At 35.6% G+C, this 16,026-nt stretch overlaps 1 protein-coding gene across 1 annotated transcript in view; it reads right to left on the reverse strand.

Moving 5' to 3' along the window:
* NFXL1 (nuclear transcription factor, X-box binding like 1) overlaps window positions 1-16,026 on the reverse strand; it is a 49,452-nt gene that overhangs the window by 15,339 nt on the left and 18,087 nt on the right. The window contains exons 16-18 of the mRNA XM_057366760.1: window positions 10,143-10,283; window positions 8,051-8,217; window positions 7,216-7,285 (exon numbers count right to left, since the gene is read on the reverse strand). Of these exons, the coding sequence (XP_057222743.1) occupies window positions 7,216-7,285; window positions 8,051-8,217; window positions 10,143-10,283 (378 nt within the window). The remainder of the gene's footprint in view (window positions 1-7,215; window positions 7,286-8,050; window positions 8,218-10,142; window positions 10,284-16,026) is intronic.

Raw genomic sequence — 16,026 nt, forward strand, 5'->3', positions numbered from 1 at the left:
TGCTTATTATTTGCTTGTTTTCTGTTCTTGTAGGATGATTTCCCTTTCATTGCCACAGCTCAATTAGAAGACAATTTCTCCTGTCACAAGTTTCAAGAACAGTAATTTCCACAGTAATGTATACAACGATCACCCTAGGTGTCTGCTATCTGTATGCTGGGGGAATACAAATGGATAAGGTAAAAAACCCATGAAAACTGAAATTAAGTGTATTGTAGCTACTTGTAGATTAGACAGAGCAATAAAAGAAAGAGGAAAGAATCAAAAGGAAGAATACAGCAGAAGAAAACCAAAATATGCAAAAGTCAAAAAAAGGTCACCAAAATTGTTATCATGTCCAAAATAATTTCACAAAATCCTAAATTTCTGTATTTGGCAGATCATATAATTTCTGCCATCTGAAAGATAAAGACTTCTTTTATTGCCAGTGCAATTTTTAACTTAATATATTATCATTCATTTTCTGTGTAAGAATTGAATTACTAATTTAAATATGCTGACTGATAAGAATGCAGCAGTGCTCCCAGCATTGTATTAGATAAAATATGTCAAGAAAGTAAACAATTTTTTTTTATTGTTAAGAACTTGGCTAAAAATATCCCTTGCTTATACATACGCCCATAAGAAGTCTTCACAATAACAATTTTCAGTTACATAACCCAATACTGTTAATAATGGAAGGTGGAATCTCACAGAAGACATCTAAGCAAGTTACTTACAGGGAGTTTTAAACCCCCCACTAGCTAAAATAGCATTAGACCATTTTCTTTATAAAAAGTGAAATTTCGCCTCTTCACTGTCATCAAGGGATTAACACAAATTGGAAAATGCTCTAAGACATATAATTTTAACACACATTTTTTTCATGTTTATTAAAAAATTCAAAATGGATACATTCTACATCATTTAATCCACAAGAATAAGAACACTACATAAGTATCAAAGCCAGGTGGGTTACACTTTGATTAGTAAACCTGGATTCTCAGAAATCCATAGGAACTGGTTCAACATCTGAGCTAGTATCATGAAACACACACCTAAACAGAATGTAAACCTTTCTATCTAAAAATTATGGAACACACGTTCACATTTTCAGGTCCCTGACAGTCACAGGCTATTATAGATACTTTGTGGTTTTGGCTCAGTTTTTTAGTTACTGTCACAGCACATTTCATACAGGACTAGAAGGAACCTTTAAGTCACCATGCTCAGTTCTGAAATCCAGTCCTCCAACAAGCAGGTAGCTCCTATGATCCTTCCAGGAGTGGATGAACAAACATTTACCATGAAAACAGTCCCCYATTCTGACCCCATTCCATTGCCCTGCTAAGAAGACTGGTCCAGGAGCTCACTACAAGATGCAAGAGCTTTTTTCGAGTTTTCTATGCTTGTTCTAGCTAGTCTCAGCTGCAGTTCTTGAAGTATTTCTGTCTTTTCTTAAAAGGCACTTTATTACCATAGCCTTCCCCTCATTGAATTTCAACCATCTTAAATCAATGTTTCTTGAATACATAGCCAGAACTGCATGTAATATTTGAAAGTACATCTCAGCAGGAAGGACTTTGTACAATGCCTTAATTGCACCTCATTCTTAGCAGAGTATCTTCCCCAAAACATCTTCAGCTCTTACTGCATTTMTCTCCTGCTAATCATGCTGTGAAAATAAGAATTTCTGCTGTTTCTTGAGAATTTATTATTAGCTTCACATCTATGGTCTTACTAGGTTTTTTTTCCTGTATTTAATAGTATGCCCCCAATACATGTGTTCTACAGATGCATTTCCTCAATTCTCATACACTGGCAACACCCCACAACTTTTCATCAGAAAATTCCAATATTTTTGGTGCCAAGGTCATTACTGAAAACAATGCGAAGTCAAGTGTCACTTCAGTCCTCGGGAAATCTTCCTTATTGTTAATATCTCTTGCTCCAACTTTTTCTTTAGTTTTGTTATTGATTTAGGGGGGGGTAGTTGGGTGGTTTTTTCAAAAGATAATCAAATACAGACAGTTGTTTCCTTTAGCCACCTTCATGTTTGTATTAACTCTCTCCTGTATCTGAACTAGATATTCACTCGGTAGCATTGACTCACTCGCTCTGCTGAAGCCTTATGCAGCCAATCTCATCTATTTCCTTTATCTGGAGGGAAAAATATATAAATTGGTCACCTTATCAAAGAAGGAATTTAGTTTTTATCAGGGACAACTGATCATCAGTAAATATTTTTCCCTAAATCAAAAGCTATTTTGCCTCATTTTGAAAATATGAGGGGAGAAGCTTGTCTAAGCCTTGTATGCTACCGAGGTCAGACTACCACCCAGAACATGCAGTCTGATGGCTGAGTCTCCTCACAAGTGACCACAATCTTTGCAAAATCAATTTGTTACCACACGAACACTGTGAAGYAGGAGGGCTCATCTTCCGGCCCCCTACATAAGAGCATCATACACAATAACTCACTCTAGTCCCATCTGCAAATCAYCTCATGCTGGCCAGAACAAGCCATGACTAGAACTATTACTGCCAGCTTACTCTTCCACAGTAATTAAGCACATTTTCATTAGTAGTGTCAAAGCCCAAACAGTCATGTCGTAACTAAGATGTCAGAGCTGGAAATTCAAGACACTAATCCTTACCTTGACCTCTAAGTGCTACTGCAATAAAATTCTTAGACACCATTGGACAGGAATATTTATAGCACAGCAATATGTTTAATACTATACTGAAAAGCAAATGTACACACTTAGCTCCCTGCACAGAGATATAGGACAAAAAAATAGCTTCCAGAGAAACTTTCTTCTTACTCCCTCCACTGCAAAGGCAACGCTAAAAAAAAATCAAGAGGAGCTGGCAAATCATTTCCGCATGATCTCAGAGAACAAAAGCAATCATTCTGCTACTTCTGCTGGATAAAAAAATGTAATGGGAAGGGATTTTTTTTTCTTCTTTTAAAGTGTCCATGCTGAACTACTCGGTGCAAAACGGAAAGTGTGTGCCCTCTTTAAATCCTTTTCTGCTATACAAGATCTCTTGTCAAAGGTACCTGCAGACTAAAGCCCAGATTGAACAGGCTTTATGTTTGATATTGCAAGGACATGAAAAGAAGGGATTTAATCCACAGCTCTGAAAAGAAAACCAAAAAATATCCCACAAATACTTTTCCCATAGGCAATGCATTTAAATCTTAACATTATATCTGATGATGATAAACTCCATCAACACTTATGGAGGCTTAAGAGAACTCCAGCAGGAGGCAATAACCACAACCCATTAACACACATTTGATAATAAAGAAATATGTTACTAAAGAAAACAGCACTTTTGAGCAGTGATCCCAAAAGCTAAGCACAAAAGAGAATTTTACCACTTCCAAAGACAAAATTAAACTTTTGCCATCCAGATATATTTGCAATGTGTGTTTACAGAATTAAATTTTATTTCCAGAATGCTTAATTAATTTAATGTACTAAAAAACTCSAAAAGATACGCACACTTGTAAAATTTATAGAAACATAGACTTGTTAAGGTTGCAAAAGACTTTTAAGATCACTGGGTCCCTTAGCCTGACATGACTAAGTTAACCAATAAACCATGTCCCCCAAGTGCCACATCCACACACTTTTTTGAACACTTCCAAGGGCGGTGACTCCACCTTCCTATTTCCTTGGGCATGCTAGGCCACTGCTTGACCACCTGTGAAGACATTTTTCCTGATATCCAATCTAAACCTCCACTGGCAAAACTAGAGGCCATTTCCTCTGGTACTGTCACCTGTGTGAAAAGAAACCAATCCCCATCAATCTACAACCTCCTTCCAGGCAGTTGTAGAGTGAAATCAGGTCCCTCCTGAGCCTCCTTTTCTCCAGGCCAAACACCCCCAGCTACCTCAGTGCCTGCTCATSAGACTTGTGCTTCAGACCCTTCACCAGCAACGCTGCCCTTGTCTGGACAGGCTCCAGCACATCAGTGTCTTTGTCTTTCTCATAGTGAGAGGCCCAAAACTGAACACAGGACTTGGGGTATTGCTTCACCGGTGCTGAGTACAGGGGGGGGAAATGGCATTGTCTCTATCATGTTAAATTAAATTTATCATAATGGAGTCCCATATTTCACATCAAGACCATAGAAGAGCACAATAAAACTACAAAGTATGGATATTTTGTCAAAAAATACTAACTACATGGAATAAAGTGTTAAACACAGATTCACAAATCCTGATAGGAAAACATCAACAATGAAAACGGATAGACTTAAAATTTCTATGTAATAATTATCTCAAAACATCTGCAAGCATGATCGTAAGAATTTAATCACCCTGATTAAGAAAAAAAAAATTTCCTTCAACAGGATATCTTGTTATTATTACCAAACAAGAGAATTGACTTTTTAATTGAAGTATCTCATACATAACAGCTGTGGCAGCATTAAAGACTCTCCTTCTCCCTAAAGCAGAAAGGAAATGTGACTTGCACTATATAATACTAGAAGTCACTTTTTTAGTTTTATACTGCCATAGCCAAAACAAAAGCATGAAATCTTCCAAGTTTTTCAAGTTTCTGTACCATTTTTTCAAAGGATCAGACAATATAATTGTTATCCCCAAATGTACCATAGTACCTGGAAAATAAATATGGTAGCATACCGTCTATAGTCATTTCCATTAACCAAAAACATCTCAAAATGACAACTGCAGTAAAATACTGCATTCCACTGAACCTAAATTGCACTATGGTAAGCTAGGACTAGAAAACATCAGCTTCATTGAGCTCTGCTAATAACCCCGATAACATTGAATAAGAAAATTCTCATGAAACTCTAATTTGAAATTTACTTGAGCAGAACTGCACACAAAAACACTTCCAGATTAGTTTTGGCCAGACATAAGAGATTTACAAACTTTAAATGCTCTAAATTCAGTAGCCTTATCCATCTTATCTGTGGCCAAATTGTTTGTAAGTTCTTGTCTCATGAGACAAAATCCTATAAACAACAAAATGGGCTCAACCTATATTTGCTGGGAAAAGGTGGTGGTGGGAATGGCAGGGTGATGTCTATTAAGGCTGCTCCTTCAAACTGTGTTTATCAATGACTCCTTTAAAAGAGAACTATCAGTATAATCTGTATTATCATACAGTTAGCTAATTATCTCAAAGCTGCAGACATGTATTTTGTTTATGAAACAGACACAGACAAAATATTTCTAGCACTATTCAGTATTCAGAGAAATGGGAATAGATTTTTTTATACAAAAAAATGGCAAAAGCCAAGCCCCATACAATACACATGTAGTTATCAAAGTAGGATCTGAAGAAAGTAGGATGTACTGTAACACAAAGATATGAACTACTTGAAGCAGGAAGATACCAGTAACACCTATGTTTCATGAAAGACAGTAAGAGCTAGAGCTAGAATCACAGCAAAGGAAAAACATGCACTTCTACTCATCAATTACACTAAAACAATTCTCTGGATAGCAGAAGCTGCAATAAACCTTATTTTCCAAAGCATTTATAGGACTAAGAATTTTAGAATTAAGTTGAAGTTTTATAAAACTAACATAAATTCTGTTGTTCTACACTTTCTTTCACATCCCACCAAATTAAGTAAAGAAGATAGCATTCTGTGGAACAAGGCAATTCTGAACTGCAAACCACAGTTTGGGACCACTGCTAGGTGGATTTTAAGTCTGAGACTAAGTCTGGGGAATATGTTCAGAAAAATCACAACAGTTACATAATCAAAGATGAGATGTGAGGAAAAAATTCTTTGTAGAGAAGCTGAAGTACAGAAGACATAGTTCATGAAGTACTCTTGAAAATACAGAGAAGGAAGAATTGGAGCAAATAAAACCAAAGTAACAGAGAGAGACATGAAAGGACAACAAAATGGACAATAAAATAATATCCCAAAGTGGTCCCCAACCAGGAAGAGAGCTTTCAGACATCCAGATGAGAAAATTGTGAAAGGCACATTCATTTACAGAAAAAAAAATCATCAGACAGGCTTCTAGCAAAAAGCAGAAGATACAACTACATACAGGGCACAGCCTTCCTGTTGGGGCTAATACAATCCCGTCTGAAAGGAAGAGGAACAGAGACTTTTGGGAAAGCAGCAGGAATCTCGTGCATTTTTGCATTTACTCAATATTTTTAAAAAAAGTTTTCTAATCCAGACAGGGATTCACATTTGAAGTTTCCAACACTGGACAATAACAAAATCCCTGCTTTTCAACTTCACACATTTTCTAACCCATGGGAAATGGAGTAAAGAAAAGGCTGTCACCCAGCACAATTAATGACAACTGAAGAACAACCATAAAACAGTAAGTAATGCACAGATTTCTGAAAGCACACAAGCAGTACAACCACAACACTGGGAGGGACAAGGACAAAGTCATTTGGCCATCCCTCACGTCCTATTGCGGGTAACACTGCTGTAAGAGAAATCCTGAATTATGTCTGATCTGTTGCTGCTGAAAATTGGGCAGCTTCTTCAACCAGTTCCTGCCCTGCTCCACAAACTTTATTACTCAAACGTAGTGTTCAACAGGAATATTCTTTACTGATGCCATTGGCTCATAGACTAAGCATCATGCAGTAAGGATATTATTCTTCTCTTCTTCACTCTTCTCATCTAAAGCAAAACTTTAGATGTAGCCAGATACAGCAGAGAGACTAATGGGCTTGTCTTTTATTTTACACTATTTARCATACATTTCACTAATACATCAGGGCATTATTAGCTCATTTCATTTATTAAGTATAAAATCTCTTAGCCCCGAAATTGTTGCACAGATAGGGATTGATAAACTTGTATTTAGATGAGAATAGCAAGCACAATTCTCAGCAATTTTCCTAAACCAACAGCATCCCATTATTTTTGAGATATAAATTCATGACCAGTGTGTAACCATGTGGGAGGACATACTCTTCCACATTCAACCTTGTATGCATGTTTAAGCATTCAAGTCAGTACTGCCTTRGAGACAAACTTCTTTTCCTTTAATATAACCCTCCTAGATGACATTAATATATTAACGGCAATACAAYAATAAATGTCCTTCAAGTACAGTTCACTAACCACCTTCATATCTATCATTTAGCATATTCATTCAGACTAAGCTTCTCTAGTTTGCTTGGCAAAATTATGTAATTATTATATTCACAAAATTCCACTACCTATCCAATCAAAYATTTCTTTGTTAATATGGCTTACCTCTTTTGGACATTGATTTTTGCAGGAAATGAGAAGCTCCTTTTCTTTTAAATCAGCACATGTTAGTTTCCTGTAACAGGAAAGATGTATTTGTATTTTAAATTTTCAATTTAAAACCAACAAAAGACAATACAATTAAGGATATCTTTTCAGTATATTACACTGTAAAGAAAAGTGGACTCATTTGTCCACATCCAGTGGGACTTATATAAATTGCCCTGTTTTACAGACAAACTCACATAAATTTAGAAGACTTGAGGTACTTCGAAGGAAATTAATAAAAAAACCCCATACTTGCATATGATGAATATATTCAAAACAATCTCCAAGTTACATCTTATATTTTGCAAAGTCTAGCTTACACTCTAYACACACACACAAATAATTAAAAAGGTGTACAAATGATTACTAAGCAGTTTTTCAATTAAAATAGCTAGAAATTGAAGGATATCAACTGCAAAGACAAAGACATTTTACAGAAGCTACATATAATTGTAATGCTTGTACAAAATACCTCTTTACATGCTCTAAAAGAAGCACATATAGAACAAATATCATGTAGATTACTAAATACTTGTAAAATTCAAAGGATCATCTATATTATAAAAACATAATAAAAATAATTTCTATTCACTAGACTCCATGCATCTATAGCAATTTTAGCTATAATATAAAATACTGGAAATTTTTAAATGGAAGAAAACATTATCTTAGAAATTATAATCAAGAGAAATTTTATAAATTGCTGAAAGAGCAGCTCTCATCCCCAGACATTTCAAATGATTTCCAGTTAATAGCATTGAAAAGAAAAGCTGGGCTGTGTTCTGACACTTACAAGCACTCAATATACAGCACTGACAGTTTGCAGTGACACTTTATTTTAAGCATCTGGAGACATGACGGGCARTCCCCAGGATGACAGGGCAAAACACATCGGTGAGGACAACCAGATGGACGGGGTTTGGTGCACTCTTCTTCACACTGTGAACATTCTGGACCCGCCTAACAAAATAAGAACAAATCACTAAAGAAAGTACCAGACATTTGTTTGTCAGATGTCATTAACAACCTTTTATATAGAAGAAAGACTTGGGATGTTTTTGCTAAAACAATATTTCACAAGCAAAAGTAATTATTAAAGTATGTTTTTTTAAAAGAAAAGAATACCAGTGTTTGTTGGTCAAAGAGAATTGTATTTCCTTCCTGGCATAAAAGAACTTCCTTAATATTAGTGCTTTGGAAAATGACTATCGCCTCTGTTAATTCTTTATTAAAAATTCTAGAAAAARAAGTAATTTCATATTAAAAACTTATCGCACTCACCATGTTACTACATGTACACATGTAATTACATACTACTCTCTATAATAGAGGGGTGGAGGGGTTGGTTTGTTTGATTTTAAGAAGCAAACTTTTAAGTAATTTTGTTTCCATACACATATGATACTCTGTATAATCTTCCAAAAAGGGTTATTAACTTCAGTATATCCTGGAAGCTGCCTAAAAAAAAAACCCAGCAACTAATACCATTTAGAAAACTGTCATATAACATTTAACAGTACGTAACAGCAAACAGCTGGCCCTTCTGCAATATTTTTCTAACACAACATGCAGAACAAACTGAAATTCCAGACAGAAAAATCACTACTCAGACATATAAGCCAGAAATTTAATCAGCCTTGACTACATTTAGTCTACCAAAACAACAGAACAAAAGCTCTAAAGGTCAACACCAACTTGAATTCATAAGAATTGAAGAAAATTGAGAAATGTGATTTACCCATAATTTGTGGGTACCTAGACTCCCATTTTCTGAGAAAGCATTGCCTCATTCAAAATAACCTAGGAATAGTCCTGACTCATTCACATTTTAATTGGCTTAACTGAAGCAGCAGGCAGACAACCTCTTATAACTGGGGATGCTTAACAGTCATTCTCAGTTTTTATTGGTGTCACTCTACTGCTGCAAGTTACTGTTCCACCAGTTGCACTAACAGCCTGAACTGAGACAAAATTTCCACAACCATTAATAGATTAATATGTTAGCCACAATACACAATTATTAGATGACAACACCATCACTTCCAGGATTGGAATCCACAGGGAAATTATGCTATTTAAGTTAACATAACAGCTAGTTAAAATATAACATTTATGCTTTGTACCCAACTGAATGCTTCTCTGTTTTCTAAATGCCAAGTGCCCACATCGCAACTTTTTCTAAAGTAATGCTTAAAAAACTTGAGAAGCTGTTTTCCTCCAAGTTATGACTCTGTTAAACCACAGAACATAAATATATGTGGCTTTAACTGCTCATAACATGAACAATTTTAAGCTTTATACTTTTTTTTTGTTTCATGTTATCTTCAGCAGTTAACATCTACAACTTCTCAATTGYATTAATCACAGTTTCTAGTAGGCACTGATAAACAAGAATATATCAACCCAGTACTCTGAAAAATCTTCTGCAATTCTGCAATGTTTCCAGTGCTCTGCCAAAGATCTCCCAGCCTCCTCAACCCATTTAGATCTCCTCAGTAAACAGTTTACGCAGCAGATTGCAAGTGCATTTGTATGTAGGGATTATCAGTAGTGTACTTCCCTTGATCTCAACAATTACAAAAAGCAACAGTAGAAGAGACTTCTCAAGGGTGTTAAATAAGGTTCTGATGAAATCAAAGTAATGTATATCAACACAAAACAAAAAGGTATAGAATTTGCAAAAAAAATATTGTCTCAGATTCATAGTCTAAGGAAATAAGAGATTAGCTAACTGTCAGAGCACAGATGGAAACAGCACACAAGCAAGTCTTCCAACGGGATCCGTAGCTTCMAGCTGCAAATTCTTTATTTTTAAGATAAAACTGAAGACAACGCATATGCCTATAAAATACACAAAAAACAAAGCAAGAAGAAAATTAACCTACCTTCTTTCCATCTGCACTACTGTTCAACTTAGTAACATGATGACACTCTTTCATACAGGTATGATTCTCACAATCAAGAAGCCGCCCACAAAATCTCTTACATGAGTAGGGATTTGCAGAGTGACATGGCAATGGACTAACCTAAAAGTTAAAAAGAAATGAATGACTATAGATATGCAGGTGGGATATACATACAGACATTGCACATATGTAGTGTGTGAGATACATGTACATCGACATACACACATAGAGGCAGAGAATTATTACAGAGAAATTTTGGTTCTCCAGTATCTTTGTTAAAGATAAAACACCAGTAAAATTCCATTTGATTTTTAATTTGGGTTCCTGTCCACATAACAATGTTACCACACTGATTATAACAGGAAAAAAAATCACACTTCATTAAACAACATAACTTTTGCAGCATAGTTTCCCTTTTTTTTTGAAAGAATATTATAAACTCAAATCTTCTGGTGTCATTTGTTCCGCCTTTCTGAATTACACTCATGCTTTCCATTAATGGTTCCTAAATTGCTTTACTATTATTGCTGAAGACAGTTACAATTTGCTTTCACAGGGCTAACTGTGTTACAATCACCATAAAGCCAAAATATTTTACAGTTTGAAAAGCAGGAAACAACCTGCAAGCCAGAAATTCTAAAAAGCAAATACTGACTACATTAACTATAAACTCCCAGGAGAGGTAGACAGAAGCAGAAATGGCTCCGTAACAGGACTAAGATTTTAATGTCTTGTGATACATTTGTACTTTCTAATTTGAGGTTAACACTCCAGTTAACAGAGYTCTGCAGTACTCTTCAGAGCATCTACTTAAAAGCTGCTACTCTTCATCGGTACCAAAATTGTGTATAAACTCGTACCTAGGTTACTTGCCTGAAGTTGAATAGTACAAGTCCCCCTGTATGAAAGGACTAGAGGAAACTCACTGTTCCTGTTTTCCAACCATTATATAATACCCACACAAGAAAAAGTAAGTTTTTTSTGATGCTGTCAAAAAAATTGATTTTTTCCCTTATTTCATGATCACTTTGCGGAGAAAAACAAACTATTTGTGATGTTATTACACAAGAGGCTAATGTGACATAACTCACTTCGACTAGACTAAGAGTGTAATGCCATGTTGCAACTGAAGTTGACTGCACAGCTTTGCAATGTACCCATTCTTTCATTCTCTTCAAACTCTACAGTCCTCACTACACACTACCTCGAACTTACTTTGAACCTTGGACTTACTTTGAACAAGTGCTACCACATATCTCCTCTTACAACAAGATGATTCAAATAATCAAAATGGAAAAAAAAGGAATTCATAGAAAAAAGTTGCTTGTCTTTTGCCAGTGGCTTGGCCATACAAACAGGTGAACACTGGAAAAGAGAGAAGAGAGGACACACCACAGGGCAGAGTGAGGGACAGCCTCCCTTCAGCATTGTCCATGTTGATCTCCCTCAATCACACAAAGTATTATTGAAATCCACCTGCCTATGTTTTCTGAGCTTCACCCTAAAAAAATCATATTCCACATCAAGTCACTGCAAAATACAATGCATGCACAAGACTTCTGAACTCCTCTTATCATCCTGACTCACTGAGACTGAACAGAAGTCTGCATGGCAGGCTGAACATCAAGCATGAACATCAAGCATGGCATACAGCGCAGAAAAGCTGAAAACCTTGAGGCTACCACATCCAACCACCTTCACATGCCCATGTCAGAGTTGAAGTTAATGCTAGCTAAAACATTAATATAACAATCACATCAAGTAGTTTGAACACCTGGTTCCTACTGCCCCTTACAAACATCCTGCTCTGTCTCTGATGAATGTTTCTGGTAACCAARGGAGGAAGAGCCAGCAAGCAGCAGGCCTAATAGAGAGTCTGAAGCAGAGAATAGTACTGTATCCAGAATGCACACACCAATTACCAAAGCTTTTAATGCTCCTAATATCCTACCCCTTCACATCCTCTTCCATCTCCTCCTCAGAGCACAACATCCTTTCACTAGCAATGTTAAGTAGTCAAAGCACGTTGGAAGATAAAAGGAATCAAAGAAAACATATACTGAACATTACAATCTGCCCATCTCTCCTTGCCACTAAGYTTTTTATGACTACTGGTTCTACTGCGGCTCAGGCACTGACAGCAGATCGGGGCAGTAACAGCAATTAGCTCTAAGCCTGCACTGTTCCATAATGTTGATAAGACTTTTTTTTACCAAGAGTTAGTCTTCCACCAGCTGAGGACACAATCACTAGCTCCAGTTAGAGCCAAGCACTTAGACAGAAGTGGAGCTTCCATTCCAGTAACATCCCTCAAGTACACAGATGAGAGGCACTGTCAAACAAAGCCAGGGCAGTGAAGCACTGCCAGCCAGGCAACAATGGCAGCTTTCAGATGGCTGACTGGAGGGAAAAGCCCAGCCCTCTGGCTGCATCCAGCATAGCTTCAGCTTGAGCTCAGTAAACGATAAGACAGTCTTCTGGAAACAACTRACACAGTAGCCAAAAATGGAAAAATTTCAATGAAATTTTTTTCCTCCATTTCTCAGCACATCACTCTMTTGTGGATCTAAGTAATAAATCCAAAGGACAAAATGAAGTTTTACTTTCTACTGGGGAATGTATTTCTGCAGTTGGAATGCATTTCTGAAATGGCTAAATGGGGGATGGAACTCTTGCTACAAAGACAAGTATCAAAGTAGCCACAAACTCCAGGAGGTTGATGAGCCGAAGAATTAAGAAGGCATGTAAGAATCATTAGTATTTTATGAAAGCTGAATGGGGGGAAAAAAAAAGTAAGAAGCATTATTTTCAGACTACAGGTATTCCATAGGAGAAGGAAAGGAAGGAAAGGAAAAAAAGACATGACAACTTTCAGAAGCTTTCCAGGAAATATCCTAAATGCATAAAAGCAATTAACAGATACATCTATTAGAATATGAAAGAAAAAATCAACAGGGCAAGGAAATTTTGGAAACCTTTATAATGCATTTAATTAAGAAGATGAATCTCACCAAGTTTTACATAAAATTGTACCTACAGGCAGAGTAATGACCTTCCTCCTATAAATGAACCAGAACTAAAAACTATTCAGAATAATAAAACACAGCGTTAAATTCCTACCAGAAAAAAAAAACAACACCCAAGAAGAAATAGAGTTCAATGATATGCCCAGAATAGAAAGTCTGATATTACAGCATATCACAATACTCATCAAGGAAACAAAACTAGAGCATTTTCCTTCCTCTAGAATATTTAATGAAATAAAGCAACTACAACAGAATTATATACAGCAGATAAATCGCTATCACAGTCAGCAAAGATTTCCTTCTTTGTCTTCATTTACTTTGTATCAGCTTTAATTAATGTTTCCCATAAAAAGAGATTTAAAATAATTTGCTATTAAAAGAGAGCTTATGTGTACTACTGCTATAGAAATTCCAACATATGTAAGAGTTTAAAAAAAGGTAGGACATCAAGATTTCCTTTTGGGATGGCACCAACTGTTAAGAGGTGTTAACCAATTGTTAACCAATGTTAATAGGTGATTTTTCTGGCATACAGCCTGAAACAAAATTGAGAACTACTTTTAAGACCCTACAAATTAATGAAAGATGAGTTATTTATTTTCTAAATATATGTTAAATTATTTAAGAGAAGACCGTAAACCTCAGCTAAAAGAAATCTTTTAGCTTAAACATCATATAGAACCATACTTCCACTAAGCACAGATGTTATACAATTACATAATCTAAAAAGTGATTTTAAGTCTGTTGTTTCAAGTGATAAATTGCTTATTCTAAATGCCAGGACATGTAAGAGTTCAAACTAAATCAATCCCTTAAAAATACTTCCTAAGCTAAACACCAAAGTGAAATAAAAACAAAAGGAAAAAAAAAACAACAACAACAACAACAACAACAAAGCCCCCACTCCCCCAAAAAACTCCCAAAAAAAAAACAAAAACAAAAAAAATGCAATCCCTATACAAACTACAATAACTGTTCAAATATAAAAAAATTAGACAGTAGATTTGCTTTTTATACAAGTCCTAAGATGTTTCCTTTTAGTCTCTATTCTACTTATTGCCAGCAGGCATCCTGATACAAGACAGCTTTATAACTTACCTAATTTCTAGTTTCTTTCTTTTTATGTCTCTTTCATTACAGGAGGTATAACAGGAGTTCAAGTAAGTAGYAACATAGTGCAGCAATAAGCATCTATTCACAGCAAAACTTTGCTTATGAAAATTGCTACTTTTGTCACTTGTAAACAGTTTCCATTTCCCAGTGAAAATCCCCTCAGGGGCTGAAAACTTCGGCTGGAGGGAAGCATTCCTATACACATGTTTTCTCTTGTTAACAACAGTAAATTAATTTGAGTTGAGATTATTTGTTAAGAACCAATGTGGCTGTAAAACACTGAACAGACATTACATGGATTTTTTTCTTTCCAGAGAACTTAGAACAACACAAAAATGTACAATGAGCAGAAACACACTGCAACTGAAATATACTTCCCATACACATTAACAAATAATTCTTTTCCTCGACTTCCATCAAAGTCTCAAAGATTAGGAGTTCTCATTCCACTCCAGGACATGCTACACTTCAACAGGAGGGCAGCACCGCCCTCTGCTGGCTGAGAGAAGTAACATTTCATCTAGAGTACCACGTAGCATCAAAAACTCTAAATAAATAAAGTCAGCYATAGACTCCGAGGGATTTGTCCTTATTTTCTACACCAATCTATAAAGAAAACATGATCCAAAAACCACTGAATGATTCAGCTAAGACTAGTATACATCGGAAAATGAAATTATTTTTAATCATTCCAAAACAAGTAGTAATAAATTAGTAGTAATTTTACTAGTTTCTCTAGTAAGARTAGTGATACTGTCCTCCTATTATGAAGGACAAACTTCCCAACCCTATGAACAGGACCAACTCCTTTGACATTGTCTAGACCAAGTTATAGATTSGGTCTATTGATCACAGCTTGTCTTCTGTTTATACATCAATTCATGAAAGTTCAGATGAGATTCAATATGCCCTATCAGAAACTGTGTCACTGAGTCAATAAAAAATTAGCTAATATACATGTAAGTTTTACTGTGGAAACACAAAACAAAGCCGATCTGTTTCAACAACAAACAGATATGCACTGTTGCTCTTTTAATCCATTTTCAGGGCATCATTTTCTTTAGCAAGTAGCAAGCTGCAAAGTAGCTCTATGGAAGCTGCATTCGCAGCCTGGATGGGTTAATGAATGTGCGGCCCAAACAGACTGCAGCTATGTGAATGTTGATAACAACATTTGAAGATGTTGCAACAACATAATCAAGCCACCATTACAATGCATACTGAGATTATTAACAAAGGCAAAAAAAAGGTATCTTCAATATTTTTTGTATTTAGTGTTTTCTGTAATTTTTTACTAACTTAAAATGACAGGGTTTTTTATAATATTGTTAGTCAGACTGTGACAGTGAATATATGCCAGACATACTAGTAGACAAAGCTATAATACAAGCTTCTTTAAAATTAGCTTAGCTATCATCTTTTGAAATCAAGAAAAATTACCTGACCTCAAATTTCATAACATTTGGAAATTACTGTGAATAATGATGAGAACTATTTAAGCATCAATTAGGTTCTCTTCTCATGTAAGACAAAACAGATAGTGACTTCATCTAAAACTAGAGAAGGCTACACACCAAAAACACAAGTTAGTAACTAACACTAAAGAAGTTTCCACTATATTGTCTAATTTCATCTATGTGTGCTTAGATGCAAGTCACATGAGMATTCTCCTGTATGACATTACATTCCTTATCCTTTTAAAACATATACAGCAGTTCATAGAA

The sequence above is a fragment of the Malurus melanocephalus genome, unplaced genomic scaffold, assembly GCF_030028575.1.
Source record: "Malurus melanocephalus ecotype Western Australia unplaced genomic scaffold, MMel_1.1 scaffold_71, whole genome shotgun sequence".
Taxonomy (NCBI): domain Eukaryota; kingdom Metazoa; phylum Chordata; class Aves; order Passeriformes; family Maluridae; genus Malurus; species Malurus melanocephalus.